This window comes from Telopea speciosissima, chromosome 8, assembly GCF_018873765.1.
Source record: "Telopea speciosissima isolate NSW1024214 ecotype Mountain lineage chromosome 8, Tspe_v1, whole genome shotgun sequence".
Classification (NCBI taxonomy): domain Eukaryota; kingdom Viridiplantae; phylum Streptophyta; class Magnoliopsida; order Proteales; family Proteaceae; genus Telopea; species Telopea speciosissima.
This window is the reverse complement of record NC_057923.1, coordinates 13,785,886-13,805,232: the sequence shown is the minus strand read 5'-3', so window position 1 is coordinate 13,805,232 and position 19,347 is coordinate 13,785,886. Positions and strand designations below refer to the sequence as shown.

General features: G+C 39.2%; 2 protein-coding genes across 4 annotated transcripts in view; one reads left to right on the top strand and one right to left on the bottom strand.

The window, feature by feature from the left end:
- Positions 1–17,107, top strand: part of LOC122670449 — a 28,517-nt gene extending 11,410 nt beyond the window's left edge. The window contains exons 2-4 of one of the 2 annotated variants that reach the window (XM_043867326.1): positions 11,314–11,320; positions 12,885–13,037; positions 16,779–17,107. In XM_043867326.1, coding sequence (XP_043723261.1) covers positions 12,894–13,037; positions 16,779–16,934 — 300 coding nt within the window. In that variant the 5' untranslated portion in view covers positions 11,314–11,320; positions 12,885–12,893 and the 3' untranslated portion in view covers positions 16,935–17,107. Of the gene's footprint in view, positions 1–11,313; positions 11,321–11,403; positions 11,408–12,884; positions 13,038–16,778 lie in introns of both variants that reach the window. The other variant, XM_043867325.1, reaches the window with a different exon arrangement.
- LOC122670443 (C2 and GRAM domain-containing protein At5g50170) lies at positions 4,290–11,235 on the bottom strand. 2 transcript variants are annotated; one of them, XM_043867319.1, is made up of 10 exons: positions 10,847–11,235; positions 8,952–8,987; positions 7,782–8,894; positions 7,467–7,649; positions 7,083–7,366; positions 6,584–6,700; positions 5,970–6,232; positions 5,660–5,834; positions 4,634–4,906; positions 4,290–4,527 (listed from the first exon to the last, which is right to left on the bottom strand). In XM_043867319.1, the coding sequence occupies exons 1-10, from the start codon at positions 11,205–11,207 to the stop codon at positions 4,315–4,317; spliced, it is 3,018 nt and encodes a 1,005-aa protein (XP_043723254.1). In that variant the 5' UTR covers positions 11,208–11,235; the 3' UTR covers positions 4,290–4,314. The 2 variants fall into 2 exon arrangements, with proteins under 2 accessions (XP_043723254.1, XP_043723253.1); XM_043867318.1 differs by having other exon boundaries at positions 7,782–8,987.
- Positions 17,108–19,347: the final 2,240 nt, after the last annotated feature.

Here is a 19,347-nt window from a genome sequence, read left to right as displayed (position 1 = left end):
TCTTACCATCAGACTTTGATTTCTTGTTGCTGTCTGGAGGATGGTGGAAAATTTTCTTTCCCAAACAAAAATTTCTGTTTTTTTTTTTATTTTTTTTAATGAGCAGTTACTCCCTGGTTGTTCTCCACCATTGAGACACCAAAGCTGGTGCAACGATGGCCTAGACTCATGAAGCCCCATGGAACCAACCTTAGAATTCATCCTCTTCATCTAGTACTATTGTAAAGTAATACAATGAGCAATAGATATAAGACTTATCTGTAGTAAAGTTGCAGAGTATATGGCCGAAATATTCTTGTATTGGTTGATGTAGAAATGCACAACACCGAAGTATCTTCTCCTTTTCTGTTGAAGTTGACGACCGTTGAGTTGAATCTAATTAGAATGATATTGTCGTTAAGGTTTTAAATGTCCGAAAATGTGTAAACTGGGTTGACAATTCGTTTATACCTCTAAGGCCATCTTTGGTATAGTTTTTATTTTTGATTTTTGCCTCAAAAAACGTTTTTGGTTGTGTTTGTTATCGTTTATGGAGCCTGTTTCTATTTAAAATAGATTGAAAGGTGTTTATGATTTTTGATTGAAAATCACTTTCAATCAAATATACCGGGACTTTAATGAGCACGTGCTCATAGGTCCCAAAATCGAAAGGTAATAATTTCATTTCATTGTTGAATTAGAAATATCGACTCTCCTCCTCCCCCATCATCACTTCCTATTCTTCTTATTTTTCCTGCAACTCCACCCGTCCCCTCATCTTCTTCTTCCTGCGACCCTATTCGCCACTTCCCATTCTTCTTATTTTTCCTACAACCCTACCCACCCCCTCATCTTCTTATTTTTCCTGCAACAGATTCAGTTTGTTTTATCTCTTGTTTGCTGAAAAACTGAAGATAAAAAATTGAAGCAAAGAAGAAAGTCCAGATCTGAATTAGATATTAAACTTGTAACCATAGATCCTTCTTCTTTTTCAAAAGGAAATAAAGAAGAAAAAATCAGAGGAGGGGAAGAAGAAGACGAAGAAGACGAAGTCAGGCAACGAGATCAAAGGTTGAAGACCCCAAGGTAACTGTCTTCCCAAATGGCTTTGCTGGTTTCAGGATTAAAGGTTTGGCATCTGATCTCCAAAGATTATATCAGCAATCTTTTGTTTCTTCAAGAATCAAATAAAAACCTTCAAACTCCTTATTGTCGACTAGAAACAGTTAGATTAAAATCCTAACTCGATTAAATACCCTATAGACGACAATTTAACCTAGAAAAGATATGGGGGTTGCTTCAGCTTCCATCAGGAACTCGAGACACCCCTCACATAATCCTCAATCCAGACATGGGGATGCTACAATCACGACTTGAGTTAAATGCACCTAATATTGGGGATTAAAAAACGATGTGGGTCAGGGCTTGGTTAGATATTGGGTGGATGAGGGAAGGAAGATGAATTTAAAGAAGGAAAAGATGATATGGTGAGAGCATAGGGATGTGGCCAAGGTTGAGGAACAGAGAAGAAAGAAGATATTAGAGAATATGATAGTACCTCATACTAGGGATTTTTTTCGAAGGAAAAGTACAAGAGAGTAAGGAGGTGGGGCTCTCGATCGCCATTAACAGCGAACAAGGGAAGGAGATAGGTTAGGTCAGAGCTTCCATTACCGGAGTAGGAGGAGATGAAGGCCATGAGGTTCGGTCACCATAGAGGAAGAAGAAGATGATGTTGATGCGCGCAATCGGCCCGGATGGTCACGGAGACCATTCCAGAGCAGTAGACACTGAAGAAGTTTGAAGAGCCAGAAGAACCTTTCACACAAGCACAACTTACAACAAATTATACTCATTTGAGTCGAGAATAAACAGAGACTAGAACTGTTGCTCCATGAGGAACTCCTTATCTTTCTCCAAATTCTCCATGGCCTGAGCTTCCAAACTGATATCCACATCAATACTCCTTCCCCACCCTTTCCCTGGTATAGATGCACCATCTCATCAAACTTATTGTTCCTCCCCTAATGCTTTGAGAAGGAAGATGGGTAAAGGTGGCATCTCTCCACCCACCCACTTCAAAAAACTATTATGCACATAGGTATGCCAAACATATTTCTTTGTTTACAATCTATTCTGTATAGTAGTTACCAAACAACTTTTATGCTTTGACCAAAAATGGTTTTCACAAATGATTTTTGTTAAATAGGCAAAAATAAAAAATAAAAGCATATAAAGAGAGCCTAAGATAAAACAACTCTCTAATCACATAAGATGCACCTCTAAATATGATTACACAAGGAGCCCAAAAGTTATACTCAATATATTGACTCAGAATACTAGTACAAATAAGGGTGTCAATCAGTTCGGTATCCAGTATTCGGTACTCTGGTACGCTACACATATACCTCATATCGATACCGTACTGTATCTATTCGGTATTGTTCGGTATAGACATCGGTATGGTATGATGTGTTTTCATTGTTTTGTCCACACCAACACTGTATCGAATACCAACTCGGTACAAGTATCTCATACTTATACTATATTGAATATGGTTCGATACAGATAAATCAGTACGATATCGATATCGATATATGATATCTGGTACTAGTATGAATACACTCATACCATATCGAATTTATTCGATACAATTTGACACAGATAAACCGGTACATTATCAGTATCAATATATGGTATACGTATAAAAATAAGATTGACCCACAGCCGACCCCAGCCCAGCCTGGTCCGCATGTGTGAAGGCGGACATCCCCAAGGAAGGATACTTTATGTTTGAATCCACATCCCTTATAAGTCCCATTATTAATACTTATAAGCTAGTCATCCCTCTTGTTTGTGAGGAATGTTGGATTAAAGAAAGTTCCCTTGCTTTTGCATGCACTACAGAAAGAAAAGGGAAACAAAAAAAGAGATTTCGAATCTTAAAAACATATAAAATTTAACAAGCACCCGTTCATCCCCATGCTCTCACTCTCTCTCCCTCTCCGCAACACCTCATTCCTTCTCCTCCATCTCCCCGTTTCTCTCTCTTAAAAATATGAATAAAAATCAAAGATGTGAGATGGCATAGGAAACACCTTAGGGTCGGGAACGCTTCCCCTTAAAAAGTTACCATTTTTTTAAGGGGAAGGGTTCGCTGGTTGGTGAACCATTAATTTTAGGGGCAAAAAAAAAACAAAAAAACAAAAATGGAGGGCAATTTTGATGATTTGTCCTATAGGGAGTGGAATTTATTCCATCTGAGTAACCTAATAGGTATTACTAATAGATTCATAGGTCCTAAGCTCAACTCTTCTCCAACCTTAGACCTGACTGAAGTGGTTTCATGATTCTCACGGCCCCAATCTTTATTAGCTGTATTGGCTGGATTAGTGGAAGAATCCCACCACCAACTCCAACCACAACATGCCTTCTACATTTGTTTCATCTATATTTGTAAAATCTTATCCCTTGATTCCCTATTCTCGATTCCCTCAATTAAGGGGATTGCCATGTTCTATATATTTGCACCATTGTATGGATAATAAAATCATTGAAGATATTTCATCTATTCTCTATTCTCTAAACTTTACATGTTATCAGAGTAGCCTTCTACATTACCGCTAATCCCGTGTTTCATGAATGAACAAAACATATCGACATTGATTGTCATGTCATCCGTGAACGCCTCCAAATGGATCGATTTGTACTTCTCATGTTCTATCTCACTTGCAACTTGCCGATTCGAAATCCTCACGCTCCAACTTGAGGGGGAATATTAGTTATATTGGCTGAATTAGTGAAAGAATCTCATCATCAACTCCAACGACAACATGCCTTCCACATTTGTTTCATCTATGTTTGTAAAATCTTATCCCTTGATTCCCTCAATCAAGGGGATTGCCTTGTTCTACATATTTGCACCATCGTATGGATAATAAAATCACTGAAGATATTCCATCTATTCTCCATTCTCTAAACTTTACAATCTTTCCTGGTTCATATGGCTTGCAATGTATTACTTGGACTACGGGGTTTTACTTGGTCAACCCATAAAAAGGACTTGAGATTTACCTGGTCTAACAGCCAAATCATAAACAATCCTGAAGGAAGTTGAGAGCGAATGAGATTAAGAGTGTTAACTTAGAATCGGAATCGAAACCAATCGTTAAAATTATACCGAACCAGGAAAAAAAATGAATTGAATCGAACCAAATTAATCTGATAAAAAAATAAACCAAATAAACCGAATCTGAACCAAATTAAACTGAATTAAACCAAATACATAAAAAAGAATGAGAACCAAATAAAAGCAACTTGTTAGTGCATTATTAGTCAGGCTAAACTATCCTGCGCATTTGCCAAAAGGATCTCTCTCTCTACCAGTTCAAAAATTTCCTTCAAACGGCGGGTAAACTTCTCCGTTATATTTCTGCCAATTCTTTGCCGGAACTTGGTGCCTTTCAGCCATGCTATCCCCATATAAACTTCACAATGGCATGAATCAGTGCCAAGTACACGCGTCTCAATCTGATATCTCAAATGGACCTGCAAATAAAAGAGAGAGAATACTATGGAAGCTCAATGGGACTGAAAATGTCTTTCAGCATTGGAAATAAGAACAAATAAGAAGAAACAGATAAGCTTCTATTACATGGAAGTGATCACCAAATGGGACCTCATGGAAAGTCATAATCTCATCCACCATCCACCCGTTACCATCTGCAATGGGAAATTTTTGCTGTGTGCTGGTTACTTCACCTCCAAAGATTGAAACATGGCGATTGAACTTGTATGAGATATCTCTTTCATAAAATTCAGGTTTTACGGCTTCCCAGGGTGTCGTTGCATAGTTCAGACAACCAGATTTTCCCATCACACTATGTTCCAAAGTATCTCCATCAAACAGTCTCATCAATGATTTTATCTGCAAAATAAAGCCTCAACAGAAAAATAAATGACAGGAATTTGAGTACCTTTTAGTTCAAAAATAAAGGGAAGATGACATCTGAACAAGAAAGCAACACCAAGTGGACATATGCTACATTAAAATGTCCATAATTCCATGGGTCTGTGATGTAGTAGCAGCAGAAGTGACATTTTGAAGGCCAGTAAGAAGAATAGAAAGTAATTAAAACAGAAGATCAATGTGGTACTCAACTGCTGTTACTAGAAAGATTCTACCGAGCCTAAGATCAGCATTATTGTTGTCATTGTTACCCATCCATGGATACGCAAACGGAGGTCAAAGCTCCCATTTCTAAAGGTTGAGAATCAATCCTAGCTCCAGTTGTATTTGCACCAGCTGAGAATACTTGGTTTAGTTTCTAACTTTTTCTCCAGTACTTCCCTAAATTTCAGGTCTATAAATAGGTAAATGAATTTCCAAATTTTTTTCTTAGATCTTTGTACTCTTTTCTACTGTTTTCATTCAGGAAAGCCTAGTTGTTGACTACTTCTCTACATTAGTCTGGTATAACAGTAGATGGGGCACGGCCACTCACTTTCAAAGGATGGCACACGCAATTCCTATGAGACACCTAAATGACTCCCACGCAAAGCATTTTACACATTAGATCAACTGTATAATCTTTCCGGCGAATATCACCCAGACCCACCAAAAGAAGTAAATGGCAATCACAAAATAAGAGAATCAAAGAACAACCAATTGACCACTCACATTGAAAGGGTGTTCTGCTGAGTAAACCTTGGACATGGTTGCGCCTTCAAAACCAGAAAATCTCTCGTCATCTTCAACCAGAATAGATCTATCATCCTGATCTTCCCAGTCTTCTGCTCTTTGCCCTTTCTGCTCTGTGGTCAGGGTTCTTGACCTCCATAAGGCCATGATTGTCCTGTCCATAAAAGGTCGCCAGCCAAAACATTAATGGACTGAATTATATTGAAATAAAGTACCCATCATTTGTTAATTGTTATACACGTAAGTATTTGTACATTGACGCATACTAGCTGACACAATGGCACGATACCTGCTTGCTACACTGAATGAACCAAATGATAGAAAGTGGAATCTAAGCCTGCCTTCGTCATCTTGAGATTTTGCACCATATCTAGCATCCATACCTCTGCCTTTATGCAGAACTATGACCAAAGATGGGCTACCCACTGAAGCAAGTGATGGTGGAATCTCTTGAATATCTTCAATGTCTTCCCAGAGGAAAAAGAACTTAGTTTTATGTCCAAACAAGTTAGCATAGAACCCAACTATTCTTGCAGAAATAAAGAGCCGACCCTGCAACAACAACCAATCTCATTACCATGCAATTATAGTTCACAACTTTGAATCAACTCTCTCAGCTATACACGTCAATTTGATAACCCACCAGCGCTGCCTCCAGCAGAGCATTATCCCAAAAGTAATAAAAATAATCACACTTTTGGGAAATACATAAGTACAGAGTTCCCTTCTATAAAGATGACTTTAATGAGACATGGACAGTCAAATGCTCTTTATAACTTGAAGGAATCACAACATTTTTATTCGTAGCCCTGTAATGTAACCTCTAGACTCTAGAAGGCACAAAAAACTCTACTCAGCCTATCACCAGAAAATTCCTGAAAAAGTGTAAGGCAATATATGGACCTGCAAAAGCATCTTTCTCTTCAAGTAGCATGAGAAGTCATCGATAAGAAATTCTTCTGGGGGCAACCCAAAGAGCTTTTGAAACATTGAATTCCTGTAAGGTGACCGAAGAATCAACTGCAAAATGTGCATTTTGAAGAAAACCATACATTAGAAGAGAAATCAAGAAAGGGCTTGAAGAACATTCAGCATATACCCATCCATTTTAAGTAACATTACCCACTGACTAATTGATCCAGGTTTTCCTTTTAAAGCAAGGACTGTTGGATAGGTCATTGACTAAAATCATTTTGACTCTTCCCAGTTACTCATCACTTGGTGTTTGAATACTTTTCAAGTCAATCCATCCAATAACATCCACCAGTTGAATTGTGTGTAGTCTCTGGACTAATGAGTTGGTGGACCATGTGAATTGTCTTGTTTATCGAGGATCAAGGACCAAAGGAGAGTCATGGACTACTTTAGAAAACAAATAAAAATTGTGATAGAATAGTTTTACCTTCTTTCCAACTTCTTTCTCCATCTTTGATAAGTACTCTTTAATGGTTTCAACTCCCTTGTTGTTTTCTAAAAAAATTCTCACGTGCAACCTAGACTGAGATGCCTGTGCCAATTTTCCGTTAAGGGAGACCCACATGTCTGCCAGTTCTGCAGATGTATGTCTTAGAAAATTGATCTCAGCATGACCAAGTGAAGCAGCTGGATCAAACGGGCCATCAAAATCAAAAACTTCCACATCCAACACTGATGGAGGGTCCTCCATAGCATCAAATTCCAGTATCTCTACATAAACTCTCCCTATTAGCCATTGCACAAACTTTCCACTGAATGGGGAAAAAAAAATTCATCTTTAAACAACATAGTGAGAAATCCAAAATCATACCATGCCATTGAGGATCACGAGTTTGAAGCTTGACAGAACTTGTTTTACTCTTACCATTGCAGGTGAAAACAACATAGGGATCTGAAAATCCAGTTGAATCAACAGATGCTAAGTTATTTCCTTCAATCAAAGCTACTGTAAGCACCCATCCATCACCTTGGCCTTTGACACCATGGTCACTTCCTATTAGGAGGAGCGTATATCAACATAACAATAGGTGAAGTATATTTATAAGCAAGAATAAACTATCTGGAATAATTCAATTCAAACATATATTTGCTAATCTCTGTTAATGGAAGCTGTAGAAAAGATTACCTCTCTGCAGTCTAGCCTGAAAAAAATGTGAAACCTCATTAAAAACACGCTCAACTTGAAGAACTAATATTCCGCTGGTGATCAATTCTCCAAAAGTGTCAGGCAAATCCAGACCATCAAACTCCAACCCCTGGAGTTTACTGGGCCCAGAGAGCAGAATATGTAATAGGATGTAACAGATCATGAAAATCGTTGAAACTACTGTGAAATTGCAAAAGAACTCAATTGCCAACTCCAAGTCCGACTTGTGATCCATTTGCAGTGTTGCCAGCATATTTTCCTTTCCTAAGAGTTCTGCAGAATTAACCTCCTTTAGATTCTGAGATAGCAAGTCTGCGAACTGTTCAAAGCTCTCCCTTAATCCTTGCCGAGCTGCTCCTTCAATCATACTTCTCATCATTGTGTTCTGAAAGAAGCTAATGTTCCAGGACACAACAAGATGAGTGGACTCTTCTCCAGAAGATAACTCTGGCCCAGGCATTATCTTGTAAAGTAGCTCTATCTTGAAACAATTTCCATATGGAACATCTGGTGTTCCCACATTTGTCAGCACTGCAAATTCCCTTCCTTCTGCTTTAAGATAAGTTTGTTCCTCAATGGCCTTCACGGCCTTGACTAATTTTGTGGCCGCTTTTGTGTAAGTAAGAGTTCTAGTTAAACATGAAATCTTTACTGATTTCCATGTCCAACATCCCTCTTGTAAGTCTGTAGTTCCCTGCAGTTCTGCAAGATCTCTCTGGAACTGGGAATTGGGGGCAAAGAGCAATGTGTTCAAATTTATTGGTGATACCACATAGGAACGGTCAAGAAGGATGCCCCCCTGGAGGTTGTCCAGCACTTCTTGTTCCCCATCTTTGGACTGCATTAATTCAATAGCTTCTTCAAAGCTGCAACTAGGGAAAGGTTCATCCATGCAATCCTCGTAATCGGAATTTGAGCAAACTTCACTTCTTGAATCAGATGTGAGACCTTCCTCATTCTTATTGAAAAGCCTTTCCAAGCGATTTGCAATAGCCTTCACCAACTGCTTCCCCTCAGATTTCTTCTGGAATGGAGATGCAGAGTTCACAATATCTTGAGATTGTTCGACTGGGCATGCGGAATCTTTGGTGTTTGCAGTGTGGAGCCTTGACTGTACAGAAAGAGGGTGAGGCTCCAGACTGCTGTTATTTTCTCCATGTAATGATAAAGTGAGAAGAATCTTCCCTGCACTGATTAAGAAAAATATTACAGGCAACAAAACAGTTGCTGTTTACATCCAATAATCAAGGTATCAGTGAGATGAATCTTCCCTCCAATATTCATGATTGATTCTGTAAAGCTAGATTACTAGTTATCATCCATGGTCACAAACAACTGTTTATCCTAAATACTGCCACCGAAATTGCAATTGTGGATTACACTAACATACAAACAGCTACCTTGCAAAGAATCATGCAGTTAACAAACCAAATAAGATCAAACTTACATAAAAAAATCAAAATTTATGAAAAATGGCAGTTCAAGAATTTTCCCGCCCATCCAGATTTGTGTTGGGGGCCTGTGTATGTCTTCACATTTACTATTCAAGTGACTATCATGGTTTTAGCGCAAGGTATCAGAATGGGTATGCATCAACCCGGGAACCAATACGGTATCGGATAGGTACCAACACGGATCGGTCATATCGGACAAATTTGCCTCTGATTCTCAATGGTTTTTTTTACCATTTTACTCATTGTCCGTACTGTGTCACCAATACGGTATTGGCACAGTATTGGGATCAGTCATTTGTAAAACCGGTACATATCGCTCGATACCTCAACCCATGGACACTATTCCCAGTTATTGTTCATGTGCTAACACATTCTTTATTTTACTTTACTCAAAGGTGGGAATAGGGTTATTTTTTGAGTTCGGTTCCTCTGCACGTACCAACAAAAGGAGAACATACATGCGAGAGCCAACCACCTATCCTATTTTTGCCATTTACAAGGGGAGAAGGGGTTTTTATGGAAACAAAATTAAAATGTGATTGGCTCTGAGATGTACGTGTTCGAATTTTAATCCTATTGGGTTTAATATTCTAATATTATGGACTAATATTTAATATCCTTAATTCAGACTAATTATAGTATTGGTCTAATTAAGAAGGTCATTGGGTTATATTAAGAATCCTATGTGGACTGGCTTTAATGTGGTCAGATAGATTCCTAATATGACCTAATGACCTCCTTAATTAGACCAATACTATAATTAGCCTGAGTTTAGAATATTAAATATTAGTCCATAATATTGGAATATTAAACCCAATAGGATTAAAATTCTAACATTCTCCCACTTGGACATATATTAAATTCCTAGTGTCTCCTCAGGGATTATAAAAGTTATATCCTTTCGAATGATCTGGGTAGCTAACAAAATAGCAATGAATAGTCCTGAGATCCAACTTGTTCAAAGTCGGATGATATAGTTTTACTTCTGCAGGGCACCCCAAACTCTAAGATGGTTTAAACTGGGTTTAGTAGGTACACGATTAAGGATATAAAGAGTAGTTTTCAAAGCCTCTCCCATAAAAACTTAGATAAATTTGTCCTACTAACCATACTCCTCACCAATGCGATTATGCCTTTCAACGACACCATTTTGCTCAAGACTTCCTGGTATAATAAACTGACCAACTATCCCAGAGTCCTCTAGGTATTTGGCAAATGGGCCCTTAAGCTGGTCAGCATTGCCATGTCTGCCATAACAGTACGTTCACCTGTTGGTACGCACAGATGATCCATTCTCCTTTTTTTTCCCAATAATTTGTGGGGCGCTGTTCTCTCTGCCGCAGCACAGGCTGCGCCCTGGCACATGGGGTGGGAACAATGACCACCCTGCCCTTGTACAGACTGCCCATGTGCCTGGGCGCAGCCCGCTCTGCGGCACAGAGAACATTCTCCCATGTGATTGCATACAAAATTGTTAATAGTGAGCATCGCAAGAAAAAGGAAAAGAAAAAGAAGCAGAGTAACTAATGACCAAAACATGGGTAAAATGAACTAGGAGGAGAAGGACAAGACAAACAGAGAGGTTCTAACCAGAGTCTTTGGTTGTGAATTTGCCGGTCTTGGGCTTTTCGAGTGAAAACCAAGTAGGAGGCAGTGTCTGCTTGTCTTCACCGACGACCGACCAGACAGGAACCCGAACTCCACCCAATAAATCCGCAGAGGCATGGAAAAAGCCGTGGTCATCACGTTGGTTAAAGATGGATACAACGAGCTCTTCGTCAATGTCATGGACCCTGAAAACGAATTCTTCATTCCACACGGGGTTCAGGGCTTTGCTAACAACCCTGGTGTTGGACTTATACTTCCCAACCTGGAGCTTCGCATAAAGATTCCCCTTTGATTCCGTCCCCTGCAAATCCCTGGCTTCCAACACATACACGTACAACCTCATCTCCTGCAACTCGTTCCTTCTACTATCTTCTACTATCTTCTACTACAAGTCTTCTTCTTCTTCTTCTCCTCCTTATTTGAAAAGCAACAGAAAATACTAAAACCAGGAGAGAGGTTTAAGCGAATCGATTGTGAACCCTGAAAGAAAGAGAGAAGGAGAAGAAAGGCTGTTGTCTCGGCAGTCGGCAAAGTAGAAGAGAAGTGCTGGCGAAGCCTGATAGAGCTACGTGGAGGAGAAAGAAAAGCGACACGAGGGTCAGAGATAGAGGAAGAAAAATTAAAAAAAGTAAACCACCATCAAAGTCCTCACTTGCAACTCCAGAGTTGATTTTAATGCTGCAGAGACACGGCAATGAGAGAATAAAAATTTATGGGGAATTCAAATTTCAGGTGAAGAAACCGTTCAGTTCATTTCTCCAATTCTCCTCTCCTTCGATGATCTGAATCATCTGATCGATCCTTCAATCTCATATTAAAGACTATCTGTAATCAGTACTAATCCTAATCTGTTGCGGGAATTGGCCTTTCTATTTTTTCAATAAAGTTTACGGGTTAGCGGGAATCTTTCGTTTTGAGTTTCGGGTTGGCCACATAAAAGCTAGACCGAACCGGATTTACCATTGGGCATGTGGACCGTTGGACTCGGATCACGTGATGGACTCGGCTCCTCTTCTTGAAGGGCATCACCCAATGAGACATCCAACGGTTGGGCTGTGCCGCACACATCTCAGCATCTGTTCAGTCAGCCAATCGAGATGTGTGTAACACAACCCAGCAATTGGATGCTTCATTGGGCATCATTGGGCTATGCCCTCCAAGGAGAGGAGCCCAATCCTCATGTGATGGGCTCTCGGAACCCTCGCTAAGCCTGGATGCTGACACAGTTTTAGTTATTGGTGTCGTATCAATCAATCAATAAATGTCCATGTTAGTTGTGATTGAAATCTATACTAGCTTGACCGACCGTTTGTAAACCATACCATGTCCGTCCAAGCTAAGCCCAATTAGCTATACAAGAGGCCATGGTGTAGGGTTTGAAATTGGTTAAGTCCGGTTAGGCTCAACCAAGATCGATCGAACCCGACCGGACCTTTCATCCCGTATGCTTTATAATAATAAAAAGTGATTTAAAAATCGACCATTTCAAATCAGATCGATTCAAATTGATACCCAATCTGGCCGGGACTGATTTCCAATGTGATTGTTTCTGATTCCAACCGATCTGGTACGGCTTATTCGCAATCTAAACCTCAGAAATTCTTCATATTATTTTTAGGATTTATGTTATCTGTGCCACAACGCAGGCTGTGTTCAGACACATGGGTCTACCATTCAGGGGGTAGGGATGGTCATTGTACCCACCCCCATGTGTCGGGGCGCAGCCTGCGCCCCCTAGAACATTCTCCCTATGTTTTAAATCTGAGAACTGATTCTAAGTTCTTGGAGCCGATTCCAACCGATCGCGAATCAATCCGGATCAAAATGGTCACTGACTGATTCCATCCCCGATTCTATTTCTTAAAACCCTGAGAAGGATCTGATTACTGGAGAATTCACTATAGTAGCATTTGAATCTTGAAACGCAGTGGACGAGCGAAAAAGGAGAAAGATTAGAAGACAGTAGCGAAATAGTAAGTAAGTTGAGAGAGAGAGAAAACTGAAAAAGGGTGGCTCGAAGGGAAAGAGAATGTTACAGTTTCCGGCTTTCATGAAACAGTATCCGGCCTCGACGAGCATGATCCCTTCCTCTGTTCTACTTCCATCTCAATGGCCCCACCCGCAAAGCGACGAACTCCTCCTCGCCATGGAAGAGGCCGATCTCGAAGAAAAGGTTTTCCTTTCCTCCGTTCCCCTCCCCCCTCACCTTTTGAACATTTCTCTCAAATATATTACAGTATATATGTGACGAAGATTTAGAAGGAACGAAACCACCTGTATCATGAATTCTTTGTAGCCTTGCGGCCCTTGCCTTAACTGCCCTTAATCCCAACGCCTGATTAGCTTGGACGATGGAATCAATTCATCCACTTGCTTAAGCCCTGGTTTCCCAACATCAATTTCTTTTGTTTAATCTGTAGAGCTTCGTCTATCTTCTGCCCTTTTAACGGATTTCATGGGCTTCGCTACATCATACCATACAGATAGAAGTGAAAAAGAAATAAAATCCAAAAGCAAAATAAAAAAGCATTATCAATGGGTCAAAGCAGAATGCACGTAAGACATAGTCTAATGGGCATTAGTAGTGAGAACCAATTGAGTGATCTAGGCTTGACAACTAACATGAACTTAAATAGAGGTGAATGGCCGCACAAAATCTGTGTAAACGACCCCATTTAGTTCAGAAAAGTCTTAGTTGAGTTGAGTTGAGACGTTGTATGTTCAAATGGAGTGATTTCATTAATTTAACAAAACAATCTGTTTTTAGGATAAGAGAATAGTTAATCAATGGTGTGAGATTGTATCTTCTGTTTGCCTCTGAAGCAGTCTGGTTTTTCAAGATTTATCTGGGTATTGCCTAACTCCCCCACCCCTAGTAAAAAGAGAAACTTTTCAGATCTGGATCTCATAGCCATTGTCATTGAGGCAATTAGTTAACTGTTTGAGATTAGCTGCAAGAATCCAACCCCCATTCTTTCTGGGGCTTCACCATCTGTTAAATCGCAGGGGCTTCACCATCTGTTAAATCGCAGGGCTCTAAAACTTGCACCAAAATCATTCTCTACTATTGTTGCATTGGGGTTTGCTGCATAAGACAACTAGAAGCCAACTTCCCAGGCATCAGGAGAAAGGAAGGTATTCTTTTCTTTCTTCCCCTCCCATTTTGGGTAAGTTATATTTGATCAACTTAAAACCAATCACCTTATTAGAGAAGATGGGGTTGTATTTGTATTAGCAGAAACTGGAACACCAGAAGTTGTTACGCAGCAAATAATTCTTGTTTCCGCTACTATATTTTGGGAAGGAAGTGAGTTTTTGGAGTAGCATTGGGTTGGGTGGGAAATATTGTGCTGTCCTGAAAATGAGGAATGTTCTATGGATTTTAGAAGGTTAGAAGAAGAGAAGTATATAGCATGAAAACACTTTGGAGGTGTTGCAAGGTGAGAATATTTTAAACTATCTTAGCCTTATCCCAACTAAATGGGGTTGGCTACATAGATCCTTGCCCTCCAATCAGCTCTATTCAACGTCATACTTGATACAAGGCCTAAGCTATGCATGTCTTTCCTCACCACTTCTCCTAAGGTCATTTTAACTCTGCCCCAGGCTCTTTTAGTTCCTTTAATCTGAATCAAATCACTCATCCATACTAGAGCATTCAAAGGCCTCCGTTGAACATGGCCATGCCACCTTAAATAACTTTCTCTTAGCTTATCATGTATTGGATCTACTCCAAATCAGCTTTAATATAATTAGTTTCTAATTCCATGTACTGAGTTACTTAGTGATTAAGGTAGATATCAAGTAGAAGTTTCTAATTTTGTTACTTTCTATATTTCATGTAATAGCAATGGATCCTCTAGAAGTATTCCATCATAGTTTTTACTTTATTTGCTTTCTATTTTCATTGTAATAGCTAAGGGTCCTTTCTAAAAGTATTCCTTTTTAGTGTTTGCTTGGCAGCCTAGTAGTAAGGAGAGTTTCAATTCTTGTAATCAGTTAATTGGTTATAATAAATAAAAAGTGAGGGGAGCCCTAGCCAATGAATATGATATCTTGAAATACTAGCTCTATGTGAGTGTGCACTGTGGTGAATCAGTCACAAACCTTGTGGTGAAACAAGTGGCAATCCAAGGTGGTGAATCCTTGGTTTGGGACTGGCGGTGAAGCCTTTCCCGCAGGCCATAGGTAGTGAAGCCCTTGGTCATAGCCCCTTTTTCTTCTTCTTTTTTCCAGTTTCTTTTCTTCCTCTTCTTTTACTTTTCTGCAGAATTTCAATCAGGTTTTCTCTCTACCGTGGCCTTCTCTTGGGAGATTTCTAACTTCTTTAGTGTTTTATCTAATCCTCTATTGTTGTTCTTATAGCTCTTGATTAACATACTGTTACAGTTCTTGCAATAGGAGTTTCCTTTTCTAAGTCTGAAACTTCTGCCTATGATTTCAGAGAATTTAACTATCAAATTAGGCTGGATTTTGCATATGTGATTCCCTTCCCCTTCTACTCCAATCGAACCAAATTTTAGCACCATTGCACTGATAGATTGAGAGCTATGTTAGTTTCCTTTACTTTCTAGTTTCTGTCTATGTGTGTTTCTCTTAATTGGGATAAGGCTGAGTTGTATTTGTTGTTGTGTGTTTCCCTGAATCTAACCATCAACTTGCTTTGATATTTTTACCACATACTCACCCCATTAGGACCTTTAATATATGTAAGTTTCAGCCCCATCAGATTAATGGTTTGCAATTTCTAATTACATTTAGTTTCTGCCATTATTCATAGTTTTCTGGTTCACTTACGATTCTGGTTTCTCATAGGTTTGCTAGTTTTTGTTCCTTTAGCCTAGCTTACTTTATCAGTGTTTGATAGGGTGCCCATGCGTTTCAGTATCCAACATTTTTTTGTAGGGCCAGAAAATGAAAACTGGTCATGGATATGTATCCACTTGCTGCATATGCTTTCTTGTTTGGGTTTAGCATTGTAACCCTCCATGCCCCCCCGTCAGGGACGGCAGTTCTCTGGTTCTAAAAATCTTTATTTTTCCAGGAATGCTCTTATAGTCTCATGGTTTGCTCAACTGTTGAAGATGTTCCTGTTTGTAAACATTACCTAGATTTTATTCACATAAGACGCATGAGAATACAATAACAACTCAGCCTTATCCCAACTAAATGGGGTCAGCTACGTGGATCCTTGCCCCCCAATCAGCTCTATTCGAATATGTACAAATATATCCAAATAGAAATGTTGTTAAGACGACTGCTAATATGATGGAGCATCTTATGAATAATTGTTAATTGTTAGATATTAGAGCTTAGTAGTCATGCTCCATGGATTGTGGAACTGTGTTGATTTCTTGAAAAATTATTTATAATTAGAGAATAGAACCTTATGAATATTCCTATTGGAAGCTAACTATATTTTTAGATAAAATAATTAACACCCTAAAAAAAATCTCATGGCTAACATAGAGTAAACTAAATCTCTAAGTATTTATTTGGTGGAAGGAGGATATGAACCTTGAGAAAGGTTTATCCCACTTCAAGAAACTTATCTTGACTCAGTCTGAAATGTTGGAATTAAGAGACACTTTTGTATTCTATTATTGGATTAAATGTGAAGAAGTGGGATTAGATCCTTTGTTGTGGATGAGCATTGTCCTCCATACTTGTTATTCCTCTAAGATTACTTCATATATAAATGGCTCTTGCTCTATCTTTTCCGGGGGTTTCACCTTTGTCTGTGTTTGTGGATTCCACTATTCCTGCAACCTTATTTCCTATTTTTCTTGATTAAGATACGATTATTTAAGTATATGATACCTCATTCTGAATCATTTTACTTGGACAATTATCACAATTCCATTTTGTTCTCATGTCTATTTGGCATCACTTAAATATATCTTCTCTTTCGCAGTGTAATGAGATTCGAAAGACAAATAGCAACATGGTTGTGATTGGGAAAATGACTGTTGATAATGACAAAGAAGACTTTGATAATGATGCTGATGATGATGATGCCGATAATGCAGAGGAGTCTGAAGGTGATGAATTCGAACAGGAAACCAGTTGATGATCCAGGCACTTGAAAATGTTCTATTATGCAAACTATAAAGTTGATAATTATAGTCAATGTTGCACTTAGGTGATGCACAACCCTTTTGTTAGACATGTATGTTGTTTAACCTCCTCATTCACATATCGGTCACATTTCTTGTTGAAGCAGAATATGAGCTTTATACATCATGTTATGTTCTTTTTGCAAGGTTTCCGTTGCATTTTGATAATTCTTTGCATCTGGAAGTTGACAGAAGAAAGTTGTCAGGGCACTTCTGTAAACTTTTCTCAAGGTTTGATCATTCAGAATGACCAAAACTGATTGTGCTCATATTGCTTGTGGGACTTATGGTTCACAAAGCTCCAATATCTCCTGACATCTCATATTTGGAGGATAAGAAATAATACTGTGTTGGTCTTGCCAAACAGTGACATCTCATATTTGGAGGATCAGAAACAATACGGTGTTGGTTTTATCAAACAGATTATCTAAATAGGAAAATTGCCATTTTAGCTATCTCTCAACCATCTGATCTGCAGTCATTTGGGAGCTCTCATCGATTCTCCTCTTCTTTTTTCCTTTCCTGTTCAAGAAGAATACATAGTTTCTATCAGTTTATTTTACTTACTCAGACTGATCTAGCCGTATTAATTTCTTACATAGACCATCCCGATCCCCCTGACTATGAGATATGTGGTGAGTTAGGGTCAAGTGAATGTGACCCTATATATTTTCCAAAAGTGAATTTGGACATAAATTACCTGTTATATATTTGTATTTTAATCATCAAAATTTTCACCTCATCATTTGTTGGATTCGTTGGGAAAATTTCACCTCCTCATAGAAAATATTGATAATCCTTCAGTCCCTGCTAATGGAAAGTGAATTTTGGATCATTAACTGAAAGTTCACTTGCACTTAAATTCCCTAAACTTTACCAAAAAATAAATAAATAAATTCCCTAAAGAAGCTCAGATGTGGGTTCTATAAGGTTCATCAGTTTGCCTCTGTATATTGTATATTGTGGTCATTCACCTTTATCCGGCATGGTTTGGAGATGTCAGGTTTTCTCTGTAGGATGCTACATTTGAAGATGTTTCAAACAATACTCTTATCGCAGCAATTTATCAAGTTTTTCCCTTCGTATATGCAATGTTTGCTGACTCCTTCCGAATCAATTTTGCCACTTCATAATCTTTTTGGATGAATACTGTTAAGGGTGAGAGAATGCTGCCTCGGCCTCTAGATACACGTACGTGCTGGCCAATGGGTGTGCATGCACAAGCATTGCCCATTGGCCAGATTTTCGCCTTTCTATGGGGACAGTGCAGTACTTTCACGCGCTTCTGTGTCTAGGTGCAAGATCCATGCGGGCCACACGATCAGGTAACGTTTTTTCTGCTAATGTTAATTATTGAAGAAGGGCAAAAAACAATGAAAGCAATATTAGCTGCTAAAAATGAGGTCCTTTAGAACCAGGGAAATCCACAGTTTTAATAATAGTGAATCAGCCATAGCCAATCCGAACGATTCCCGCCAATTCTGCTCATTTTCCAAGCCGATTCGAATCCCCGATTCTGTCTTTTGAAACCTTGGTGGACATAGAACTTTATCTTCAGGTAACAATAATGTCTCTGCCAATAGTCGATGTTTGCTGCCATAATCTATAATCTTTCTGTGGTAATTCCAAAGGAAAGTAATTTCGCTTACCAATTTGTGCTGTCTATTTAGAGGGAAAGTGTTTATATCGAATTGCCTTCACCAAGGGCAGAGAATAAAGAGAGATGGAAAACTATATTGGAACAGTTCAGACTTGTTTCCTTTTGGGTTCCCTGGGTTGGGGGTGTGTGTGTGGGGGTGGGGATCGGGATCTTCTCTAGGGAGCCCAATGCCCAGGGTGTTGTCAGAGGGCATCCAACGGTTGAGTTGTGCTACACACATCTCGGCGCACGTCTAGGGATATGTGCGGCACAGTCCAACAGCTGGCAGCACCCTGGGCATGCTGGGCTCCCTGGAGACGAGCTAAATGAAGCTGGTATTTTTCAGGTCCTCACTCAAATATCATCTCTTTTTAATTTCAGGAGGGAGTGAAGATAAATGGTTCAGAATGAATCCAAACTCTAGAGGACAACGGGGGACATTATTTCTGATGATGGATAATGGAGGTATAGTGGCAGTGTCTGACAATGTGCATGTATGTGATTTGGAAAGGGGAAAGGGGAAAGGTGGGGGGATTTGGTCAGGAAAATGACATAACTGTGTTGTTGGACCTTTTGGTATGGCTCTCCTATGTTCCATGTGTCTTATCTCTCCCTCCTCCTTAAAACAAGGAGGCAGTGCTGTCTTTTCATATGGGGAGAAAAAAGATAGACTCATGGGGGCGCATGTCACATTCTCGGACAGAGTTCTTTTTTTTTTATTTTTTTTT

Coding starts and splice junctions, on each gene's coding strand:
- LOC122670443 (XM_043867318.1), bottom strand. CDS start 11,207: ATGAGGTTGTACGTGTATGTGTTGGAAGCCAGGGATTTGCAGGGGACG. Junction 8,988..10,846: donor ATTCACAACCAAAGACTCTG/GTTAGAACCTCT, acceptor TAATCAGTGCAG/GGAAGATTCTTCTCACTTTA. Junction 4,907..5,659: donor CAGCAGAACACCCTTTCAAT/GTGAGTGGTCAA, acceptor TTTATTTTGCAG/ATAAAATCATTGATGAGACT.